This window comes from Euprymna scolopes, chromosome 5 (genome assembly GCF_053919585.1).
Source record: "Euprymna scolopes isolate OS-2025 chromosome 5, ASM5391958v1, whole genome shotgun sequence".
In the NCBI taxonomy this organism is placed as follows: Eukaryota; Metazoa; Mollusca; class Cephalopoda; order Sepiida; family Sepiolidae; genus Euprymna; species Euprymna scolopes.
In genome coordinates, this window is record NC_136486.1 from 18,491,201 (window position 1) to 18,503,521 (window position 12,321).

Here is a 12,321-nt window from a genome sequence, read left to right on the forward strand (position 1 = left end):
AATTTGCGATGGGCTTGATTATCAGATTCATTGTCAGTGATCTAAAAAAAAAACAAATTAGAGTGGTCGGTGTTCTGTTGTAGCATAAGGTAATATTTACCATATTTTTAAAATGTTTTTGAACCATTTTTCTTTTTATTTATATATATATATATATATATATATATATATATATATATATATATATAGTCCCATTGTAGCAGAATCAGTCTGTCCAGCAAGCAAACTTGTTAACTTAATAGACATTCTATTACAACCCTTCATCGATCAAATCAAGAGCTATGTAAGGGACAACGTTCACTTCCTAAGATCCTTACGACATACAGTAGAAAACGGGACACTGCTAGTTATATTTGATTTAGCAGTTTATTAGGTGTATCAGAATTTTTGACACCCCTAACATGAAACTGCGAATAAAATATAAAAAACTCATAATTTCTCTTTTAAAAATAGGTTGTTTATTTTCTTTATGGATTATACTTCCAAAATAAACTATTAAAGTTGTATAAAAAGTAAAAGAAATATTTTTTTATTTTTTAAAAAACAGTAATGAAATTAATTGAATTTTATAGATTTAGTATTTTTCTATTTTTACGATATTTTCAGGGTCAATGTGAAATTGTATGCTCTTCCAATAAATCGTATATATTTTAGACAAACGTTTTTTTTTTGTTTTTTTTTTTTTTTTTTTAAAGTCACCCCCCCCCCTCCATTTTGAAATGTTTATTAAAAAATAAATAATTAATTTACTCACCAAAGTTTTATATATCACAAATTGAAGATAAGAGATCAATAAATAATATATTCAAATTTAAAACAAAAAGTAGTGTTTTTTAAGTTATTTACCTGTAAAGTCCGAAGTTTTTTTTTTTTTTTTTTTTTTTAAAAATGAAACCTTGGTCCTTGCAATTGAAAAAAAAAAAAGGAATTAACCCCCCCCCCCCCTTTGAAATTTTTATTAAAAAGTAAATTAATTTACTCACCAAAGTTTTATATATCACAAATTGACTTAACTTGGACTGATTGAACTCTTGACCTGCCCCACTGGAGAATCAAGTCTCATATTGGCATTTCTCAGAAGCACAATTCTGCTAGCAGAAAGAAAATGTTCTCCAAAAGGAAATTTCATAAACTTTTCACTAAAGAAACTTATATAAAAATATCTGAAGAGAACTAAAGAAGGCTCAAAACACGTTATAAAAATATCTAAAAATAAATCTGAAAAATCTAAAATTGTTGATGGCTACACTCTTTTAATAGACACTTTTTTCTCTTGCTGTCTTTCGGTCACCGACTTTAGGAGATAGACCTTGAAGTAATGATCACATCAAGTTATCAGTTGAGTATTTATACAGAGAAGATACTGTACTGAAATAAAAAAATTTTATATAGAAAACAATTCTTAATACGGAGAGAATTTTTGTAGCTAATCTTTACTTTCACCTAACAATTAATAAACAAAAGATACTGTAAAACCTGACTTTAACTTGAAAATGCTATCCAAAAAATTAGCATGGTACCTTCTGCATAAGTACCTTTTGTGTTAAGTGTTAGTCAGAATTGCCTTGACTTTAGGAAAAATATCCGTAGTATTTGGAAAATATTTTATTTAAAAAGTGGACTCTACCTTTAGTTGTTTGCAGATAATTAAAACTTTTTACACTAAACGCCTCCCCTCCCCCTCTTCAGTAATGTTTTTGTTTAGAAAACGGTTTTGCATTGCCTTGTATCACAACTCATTTTATAAATTTTGAATACCTAATTTTTTAAAATATTGTCAACAAAGCTTTTGTCATGAAACTTAATCTATAATTTTTATTTTTATATTCCAGAATTAAAAAATGGCGCGTTACGCATCAGAAGCTGAGAATCTCAGCAAATGTACGTTTGTAGATAATTTATATTTTTTAAGACAAAATTGAATTCCTTAATTTTCTAGAGTTCATGTCCTAATGCCAATTCTTTTTGAATTCCTGTCATTTCTATCCAAGCTTAAGTTAATCTTTTTCACATAAATGTTTTTTGTTAAGCTTATCTGCATTCAAATTTGACCTGTTAAATTTTTCAGAATAAGTTGTTTAATGAGGTAAATGGATGTCTGCTAATTCTGTATCCTAATGTATTAATATTTGGTATATTCATTATTTTCTGTGATAAAAAATATCAACATAATACTTATAAACTTTGTTAAATGCAGTCGTAATAAGAGTATCAAAAAGTTATACTGATAATTATAATGATCGATATTTACATGTATTCTATTTTATTTTTACTTTTATTTATTTATTTATTTTTTTTTTTTTCAGCTGCCAAAGCAAGAGGGTCTCTTTTGAGGGTTCATTTTAAGGTTAGCATTTTTTTTTTTTTTTTATTATTATTATGAGTTAAATTTTGTTTACCCAACAATGTCATTATGGCTTTAAAAAATTTGATTCTGATTTCACTTTCAATAATTTTGGTAACAAAACCAAATTCTTAATTTTTTTCAGAATACTCGTGAGACTGCCCAGGCCATCAAACGCATGCATTTGAAGCGTGCTGTCCGTTACCTCAAGAGTGTAATGGAAAGAAAAGAAATTGTTCCATTCCGACGATTTTGTGGTGGTGTTGGTCGCCATGCTCAGGTAAAAACAAGTCTTGTTTGTCAATTTATTCAGTTGTCCTATGATTAGCTAATGGAAATGCTTTAAAAAATTAAAAATTGAAATTAGTAAAATATGGAAATGCTTTGCTTATTACATTTTTAATTGTCCATTTAATTTGGAAATTGTAATTTCAAACATTTCTACTAATTCTATTGATTGTCATAAAACTGTACCTTTTTAAAGTTTTTAACATTAAATGCTCATTATTTGATGTAAAAGTTTGATTTTAGACCAATAATTTGATGTCTTATGTCTTTTAAGGCTAAACAATGGGGAACCACACAAGGACGTTGGCCAAAGAAAAGTGCTGTGTTCCTTTTGCAATTGTTGAAAAATGCTGAAAGCAATGCTGAATTCAAGGTAAACTTCCTTCAGTTCATATTTAAGAAAATGCTTTTATTTAGATGTGTACTTAAGTTTTTAGTGGGGGGTGGGGTAAAAATTTTTCCTTCAAACAAGTTATACTCCACACTTTAAACCTTATGTCTAGAATCCTTATTTAAATTGTGATCAAAATCCATTACATAATTTTGATTCTAGAAAATGTCTAAAATTTAAGATTATGGAGTTTAATGAATCTTTAATTGATTTCTGTCTAATGACTATAAAACAAATTTAATGAAAATCTGAAGTGTTTGAATTTTCAAATTATCCTTTCTAAAACCTTTTTAAATACTCTAGAGAAACTGAAATTTGGAGTATATTTATGACCTTATTACCTATGAATTTTTACAATAGACTTACTTTATTTTTCCCTTTTGCATAAAACTAAGTATAGTCCATGATACTCACCTTGATGCTTAGCTGCTGGGTTCCAAAATTCATAATGATTTTATTAGTGTAGTTATGAATCGTACACATAACTTCCAAATTTCAATAAAATCTAATGATAAATTGGTTCAGTGGATCATGAGTTTAGTCGACCCAGAATCAAAATATTTGCACCAAAGAAATTTAATCTTTTGATATTATAGAACTATTATTCTTTACAAGTGTTATGTTTCAGTAGTTTTGATATAAGTGAAAGGTAGATATTTGTTTGCTGCCCGCCTCAGGAAGATGTGACACAAAGAAAGTGTGAATGTCCAACCAGTGCTCCTAAAGGAGTGGCATGCTGGCGTAGCAAAAAATTCCTGAGCATGTCTATTTGCATTCTTTGGTACGGGCACCTTTACACAACCAGCAATAAGCCTGCATCACCCAAAAGTCAAGTGGCAGGCGGTGTACCTCAGTTCAACAGGTACTGGGCTATTTCTTGGTCTTGCCCCTGTCAGGTTTATTGTCAAGAACAGATTCTTGATTGTTACTTTCTACTCAGTCTCCAAACAGCAAGAAAAACTTACCTTCCAGCTTAAAAATATGTGGTAGTAACAAAAATTTAAAAAAATGGAAGGTTCTACTTATAGACACTGGCGATAGGAACTGACCAATCAAATGGAGCCACGTTCTGCTAGCGACCAATCAGAAGCCAGAATTGCTCCATAAAAAGATTGAATCTTTTAGCATTCCAGCACATAATTTTTTTTTTTTTTTTTTTGTTCACACAAAATTTTAAAGTCTTAGACTTGTACAAAACAGCTACCCATCAAAAACTGCTTTTCATCTCCAGAACTTGTACGGAATAGCTACCCATTGGAAACTCTTCTGAAATTAAACATGACTTTCAATTCAAAATCTTGTAACTGATATTGGTACTTGGCCATTTTGATCAAGATATTAAAAGATGAAAACACCGAAAAAGAGTTATATTGTATGTATCTGTTATGGAATGAAGTTCTCTGAAAAAAATTTCACTTAATTTGATCAAGTTTATTTTTTACAGCGAAAAACAATTTATGGTACTGATCAAAAAGTAGCCATGTCTCGATTTTGGGGGAAAAAAGCTATGATTTAACATGGGGAGATGGGGTGTTGGCACTTTAGACGGGGTTATCTCCGCATGGCATTTTCTAAAAATTCAAACATGTCTACCTTGAGCGCGCTGTCATAAAAATGTGTTTTTTTGGTTGTAAAAAAAAACTACTCGATCAAATTAAGTGAATTATTTTCCTCGGAAAACTTCAGTCCATAACGGATACATACGATATAACTTTTTTTTTATATTTTCATTTTTTAATGTCTTGATTAAACTGTACAATTACCCTGATATTGATTTGTGAATGAATTTTATCTTTTGATATCAGGAAATTCTAGAAGTTTAACATGAATAGCATTGTATCTGACTAGATGTAAGCTAAGAGCAGGTGAATTGCGCTTCAACCTTGTTATGCAATCATCTAGATATGTTTCAATAAAAGCACAGGTCTTCATCATGAAGCTGGCTGAGTGTCAAGAAGGAAATCCAGCCTATAAAAATCTTGCAACTAAAACAATGATTTCCAAAAACAATATACCATTTCATGCTCTATAGTTTAAATAATTACCTCGTCAGCTGGATTGGTTTGGAACTATTTAAGGTGGATATTATACTGATGACACGATAGAACCCACTAAAAATATTTATCCTAGCCAGAAATATCTGTGAATTAATTTTAGTAGAGTGCATAGATGGAAGGTCTGCAATGGGCAAGTATTTAGTTTAAAAACCATACAAGAAAAGGCAGGTGTCTTTGAAATAGCAAAGTTTTATATACTGGCTTCCATACTATGGTTGTGAAACTAATTTAGACTTTTGCAAAACGGTGTTTGTATCAAGACTTGAATTTCCATGGTTAGTTAATTACTTGTGTTCATAAATCAACAGCTGATAAATCCAAAATGGTAATCATAGTTATGTGTGTGTGTGTTGTGGTTGATCCTTAAGCAGTACTGTTTTTGTTTGATTGGTAAATATATTTGTCTTGATTTGCAAGTGGAAGAAAGTATCCTAGTAACTTAAATCATTTCTTGTTCAGATGGGCCCTGTCGGTGGGGCATTAGAATACGCCGACTGCCCCCCTGCAGAGGGTAAAAGCGTGGCCTTCGTTATAAAGATGGCCGGCCAGCTGAAAAAATGACGTCATCGCCGAGGTCCCAACAAGCAAGATATGTGGAACTCTTAGACTGTCAATAATGAACAGTAATTTTTACAGACAGCGTTACAAAACTTCAAAATTGGATTGAAATAAAGAAAGAACACGATGATTTATACTGAAACTCATCTAATATTAATAATAAAAAAATAATAAAACACAAGTTGTTTGTTTAAGTATTATAAGCAATTGAATATTTCGTTGTATTATAGATTCTAAATAGAATGCGTTCTTTAATTACTTATAAATTACATTTTAAAAAAGTGAAGGAACACGATTTGATTTGTAGTAAACTTGAAGTTTATTTAATATAATTAAATGAAAATTATGCATGTAAGATTATGAATATTTGAAGCAGAACACAAGCAAAACATTTGAAATATTAAAATTAAACTATTTTTTTAATCAAATGAACAATATTTTTTGAATCAAAATGAATTTTTTTTTAATCAAAGTGAACAATATTTTTTTAAAATAAAAATGAATATTTTTTAATCAAAATGAACAATATTTTTTTTTAAATCAAAATGAATATTTTTTAATCAAAATGAACCACAATATTTTTAAATGCAAATGAACCACAATATTTTTTCAAAATCAAAAACAATATTTTTAATAAATTCATGAAATATTGCACAGTAAAAAAATAATTAACCTAAAGAAAAATCATGTTTCTTATTTAAGATTATTTCACCACATAACAAAAATAACATGCAAAATCATTTTTTTATATCCATATTTTCAGTTTGTTAAAATACGTGGGTTTGTATTACTGTAAACATAGATTCGAAAAAGTTGTCAAAAAACAAATAAATGTTATCAAAGGCAAGATAAGTTACTTTTCTACCAAACTGGATATATTTTTCGTGTTTTTATTCAATGTAACATGTTTATTCAGTTCGAAAACCATACAGTGTTTACCGATGTATTGGAAAATTGGGTTTGTATTACTGTACACATAGATTCGAAAAAGTTGTCAAAAAACAAATATATAACAAATAAATGTTATCAAAGGCAAGATAAATTACTTTTCTACCAAACTGGATATAATTTTCGTGTTTTTATTCAATTTAACATGTTTATTCAGCTCAAAAAGCATAGTGTTTACCGATGTATTGGAAAATTTAAAATGTCGGCCGACTCTCTCTTTAACACGGTAAGTTCGGGAAAAGGTGTTATAAATAATAAACTAGACAAAATACTATTAAAAAACCACCGAATATATATCAAGTTATGTCATGGTAACTTATATTGAGCAAATTTCTAAGATGGCGTCTGACTCCCTCTTTAACACGGTAAGTTTGGGAAAAGGTGTTATAAATCAAAAACTGGTTAAAATACTGTTAAAAACTCGCTCAATATATGTTACCGTGACATAGCTTGACATATATTTTTTCTAGTTTTTTTATTTATAACACCTTGTTTTTCGAGCTGAATAAACATGTTACATTGAATAAAAACACAAAAAATATATCTAGTTTGGTAGAAAAGTAACTTATCTTGCCTTTGGTAACATTTATTTGTCATATATTTGTTTTTTGACAACTTTTTCGAATCTATGTTTACAGTAATACAAACCCGAAATGAACGCGCGTTTTTTTTTTTTTACTTTTAAGTTTCATAATAAATAAATAAGTATTTTTAAATTTTATCTTTCTAGCTTTAAAAGAAAGTTTTAAAATGTTATCAGCCGGCATAATTTATTTTTAAATATTGAAAATTTCAGGAAAATTAATTTTTGCTAAATTTTTAAAACATGTGTCACCAGCTTAAAAAAAATCGTCTCTTCAAAAGAGTCGATGTTGTCTCGCATTTTCATTAGTTTTGTATGCTGTAAAAAAAATTTTTTAATATTAGCAATTTATTTGAAGCTTCTTCTTTTGAATGGTAAAAAACATAGGATGATAATATTGAATTAAATTATAGTTACATCGTGTTAAATACAGGGGGGAGCACGTTAAAACTTACTTTGCTGAATGGAGATATCCACGAGTCACTACCGGTGTTTACCGGTGTCAAGAAACAACTAATGGACTACCCGTGATGACGTCAGCAGATTAAATTATTTTTGCCCACCGGCCATCTTGTCTTTTAAGACGGTCTTGGTAAAAGTCCCTTAATGGGGGTCCTGGATATGACCTTAAACTATATCCAATGGTGAGGCCCCAGCTTGTGGGCTTTGGGGAGTGTGGAGCCACCCTTTAATTACCATTGCTCCCAGGTCACCTCTGACCCGGAGTGGTAGTACCTGTTAGGGTCCTAACTATGGGTTAAATAGAAACCGACGTGAAAACAACAAATATATTCTATTAAAAACATTTTTTCTTCAAAATCTTTGGATTCGGTATTAAATAACTCGAAAAGGGTTTATATGCCGTAAAACAAAAACCATCAACCAACTTGTTCAGATGAAAAAAAAAAAAAAAAAAAAAAACCCACTGAAACCATGATTGACACTGCAACCAGTGTCTGAATCAACCACTGAATTCCAACAAGCAAAAAAAAAATTGAAATACTGTTTAAAAACATTTCACCTACAAGGATATTTAGGGGTCTGTGAAATAGGTAAGAATGAGTTTAAAAATATTTCCACATTATTCAATATATATTGTAAAGCAAACCTTTTCTCTTCCAAGCGTGAATTTTACAAAAACTATCTATACTCATCGTTACATCTAAATGTGGTTTTATGAATTACACTTATTCTTTCCTTAAGAGATATTAACTAGTGTTATGTTTCACTAATTTTTTTCCTTTTTAAAAAGTTAAGAGGTGAGCATTGTTTGAAGGTAGTGGTTTCAAAGCCGGTCAGAAGATTAGTTGGCCAAACTATGATGAGACAACAACTATGGAAGGCAGTTGGGAGATTCGACATTCCCATCCCATCGCGGTTAACCACCTGACGAAGGCCAGAGGAATAATTGGCTGAAACGTTGTGAAACAAGATGAGGATAATAGCCCACAAATAATAAAATAAATTAAATATACAATTAAAAAAAGGGGGTGGGGGAATTGGCTTTAATTTCCTGTGCAAGAATACAGATCTCGCCAGTTATAATAGGCATGTTTTGAGAAGTTGCTTATTTTCTGTGGAGTTGAACTCTTAGAATTGTTTTATTGTCATAAAAAAAAAAAACATTGATTACAGCCATTATAATAGAAATTTTTTTATGGGTGAAATGTAATATTTTTCTTTTTACTCTTTTCTATTTGTAGGGTTTGGACACTGATCATTTAGTAATTGAGCACATTCAGGTAAATCAGGCTCCCAAGATGAGGAGGAGGACATACAGAGCTCATGGTCGTATCAATCGTAAGTTATCACTTTTTTTTTTCTTTTTTTTTTTTTTTTAATCCTATCTTTTGTAATATAAAAACTACATACTCATTTTTTTTTTTTTTTTTTTTTTTTCAATAAAGAACAAAATGCATAAATTTAATAATTGATTGGAGTATTTTAATTTACTTTTTATTACTGAGATTGCCTCAAATGAATATACCAGGGTTTGCTTGAACAGACCTTATTTCTATTATTACTTTAAGAAGGCCTTGAAAATCATTCTTTATATTCAGTAAAAATGTTTGTCAGAATATTAAATATCAAATTGAAATAGTATTAAAATACTAAAAAGATTTTTTTTAATGTTAAAAATAAAATTGAAATAAATACATTCTTCAAGAATTGCATCGTTATTGTCGATATGAGTTACGCCCCTTTATCACAGAACTATTTAATGTTATCCATATACTTTACAGATGTGGCCAAAATGAAAATCAAAATAAATACTATTAAACTATTGTAAAATATTAGATTTTTGGTTTATCATATTCTTTATATCAAATTTTATTTTTAAAACTTGAAAATGTACATTGAAAAATCTCTATGAACCCTGTACACGGGTAACAGCTTGGTCTGGCCATCTTTGTTTCACGGTTTTCTTGGGAGTCTCCATCTTGAATCTTGTTTTCATTATCCTTTTCTTGTTTGCAAATGTCCGTAGCAAGTAGGATTTTATCTGGAGTTCAATAGATGATTCTCCTGTAAGTGATATTCTTTTTGCTTCCTTGAATTTTTTTTTTTCTTTTTATTCTAGAAATTATTTAATCACTTGTTTTCCTAAAAGTCTGATTTTTTTTCGTCTCATGAATTGAACGATATTATATTTTAACCCTTTTTTTTCTGTCCTTCCAGCTTTTATGAGCAGTCCCTGCCACATTGAGGTGATCCTTACAGAGAAGGAGGTGCCTGTCCCTAAGCCTGCTGGTGGTGAGGATGAACCTGTCCGCAAGAAGGTTTCACAGAAAAAATTAAAGAAACAGAAGATGATGATGAGAGATTAAAAAATATTCTGTGGATAGAAACTGAAAATAAAAAAGATTCTATAAAAAAAAAAACGTTTTACTTTTTCCTATATCTTTGCAAAACTAAAAATATTTATTCCTTGTCTTTGGTTTTTTTTGTTTTTTTTTTCAAATGCTTATAGTGTTAATCCCTTTTGTAATAGCATTTTATTAGCTGGCTGCAGAATTCTGAAACACAAGCTGCTTTGAGAATTTTATAGTTTTGATACCAAAGGGTTTTTGGGTTTTTTTTACTCAAAGCAAAATCTTTTTCCACAGAAAAATTTGGTCACTTGATATGTGCTTACAAAAAAAAAAAAAGTTGCTTTCATGAAGACCGTAGGTGCTAAAGGGTCCATGTTTATCAAATTACCTCTCTTCCTACATTGTCAAAGACCAAAAGGGTAATTGGCCAGCGTTGATCAAAGAACTCATGGAATTATTTTTTGTTTCAGCAATTCATTTCCTAAAATAAATTTAAGAAAAATGGTTTCAAGCTTAAAGTGACATTAACGCTTCATGTTAAAATGAAATGCTTGTTTACTTGAATGAAAGTCAAGATTTATAGTTCATCTTTTGCTTTTTCACTTTGCTTCCCCCTCATCTTGCATTTTGTGTGTGTGTGTTTTTGTTTTTTTACAAAGGGGGTCTCACTTATCAAGGCCTGGAGGCCACTCGAGGATAAGGGTTATTGAGTGTACAGTAGTCAATGGAATAATTTCTTAGTAATCATTATTAGAAATTTGGTAAATTGGATTATTTAATGGGACGGTTCATCAAGAATTTGTTTACTTTGGACTTGAAGACCACTAAATTGTAGTCAACTAGAAAACAAACTAACGGAAGGGAGTTCTGAGAAAGAACTTTGTTCATGGAATCTACATTTTGATTTAGGCACGGATAAAGAATGGGGAAAATTATTGATTTATTGGCTCTTCTAAAATTTCAAAATTTAATTCTTGTATTTAATCTCTTTATTTGGTCTAATTATTTTATTAAATAGAAAAACTTCTACTTGTTTAAAACCTCCCTCAGAAACTTGTTGCTGTTGATTTCAATTTTTTTAACGATTGATCTGTTCTGTAAATAAATCTTTTGAACTTCTGGGTCGCTTTTAACTTGCAAGTACAGATCAAAGTATATGGTTTGATACGGGAATATTTAAACTCACGGCCAACCATCATGGAAAAGTTAATCCCGAATGAATAAAGATTTAAAACCAACTGATATCAACATGCAATATGATGTGGTCGTATTTGCAACTGAAAGGTTTTCTTGTCAAACTAGTAACTTACAAAATTCAAGTTATTAAGTTTTCGACTATCTCCTCTTTTCCCTAGCATAATTCTTCCGGAATGAAAAACATTCTCTACAGTACGTTATAGTGATGTCAGTTCTTAGCCTGAGTTCACTAATATCTCTATTCCTTATTTGATAAAACTTTAATTTCTTCCATTACTGGGGAAACTAATCTTTGTCTGCAAACTGACAATTAAAATTTTTTTTTTTTTTTTTATGCTACATATTCTAAGGTTATGGATGTGAAATTTCAAACTTTGATGAAAGAAAAAGTGCAAATGTATTTTCCATTCAGGGAATCTTAAAAGGAAATATGTAATCCAGCACTATTTCCAAACCTTGTTAAAATCTGGAGTCGAATTAAACAGTCGCCTTTGAATTTTGGCAATCTTTCAAACATGACACCCAACATTTCTCCCATTCAGATCGTAAAGGTTGATTTTCTTATATAAAAAAAAAAAAATTAACTTTATCAAATTCGCCAAAATATTTGAGACTATAATTAACCAAGCTCTAGTCCATCACCTTACAGATGCTAAAACTGACTGACCAACAATATGGATTTAGGCAAGCCCGTTCCATAGCAGACATCTTAACTAATCTCTGAAGTATATACTGGAAGAATACTTAACATAATTAAATCCTTCTTAGATAAGAGAAAAATCCATGACCTCCAATCTAGTGAAATGGGGACAGAAATGGATGGTCACATTCAATGCTGCGAAGACTAAACTTGTTTCCTTCTATAATTACAAGAAATCTTCTGTACCACCAATAGCAATGGCCAATGACTCTTTATCTGAAAGTACATCTTTTAAACTCCTCGGCCTAACGTTCACAAGAAACATGAGTTGGAACAATTACATTGAGAGTATTGCCAGGACCGCTGCAAAGAAAGTAGGTTCTCTCTACCGTGCTAGAAAGCTACTAACGCCCGAAAGTATCCTGTCCCTCTATAAGGCCACCATTCGCCCATGTATGGAGTATTGTCATATTTGGGCTGGTGCATCTGCTACTAGTCTCTC

General features: G+C 30.2%; 1 protein-coding gene across 1 annotated transcript; it reads left to right on the plus strand.

The window, feature by feature from the left end:
• The first annotated feature begins 1,763 nt into the window (after positions 1 to 1,763).
• Positions 1,764 to 10,051, plus strand: LOC145276719 (large ribosomal subunit protein uL22-like). The gene is made up of 6 exons (XM_080127926.1): positions 1,764 to 1,881; positions 2,307 to 2,347; positions 2,490 to 2,624; positions 2,907 to 3,005; positions 8,873 to 8,969; positions 9,849 to 10,051. The coding sequence occupies exons 1-6, from the start codon at positions 1,842 to 1,844 to the stop codon at positions 9,995 to 9,997; spliced, it is 561 nt and encodes a 186-aa protein (XP_079984052.1). The 5' UTR covers positions 1,764 to 1,841; the 3' UTR covers positions 9,998 to 10,051.
• Positions 10,052 to 12,321: the final 2,270 nt, after the last annotated feature.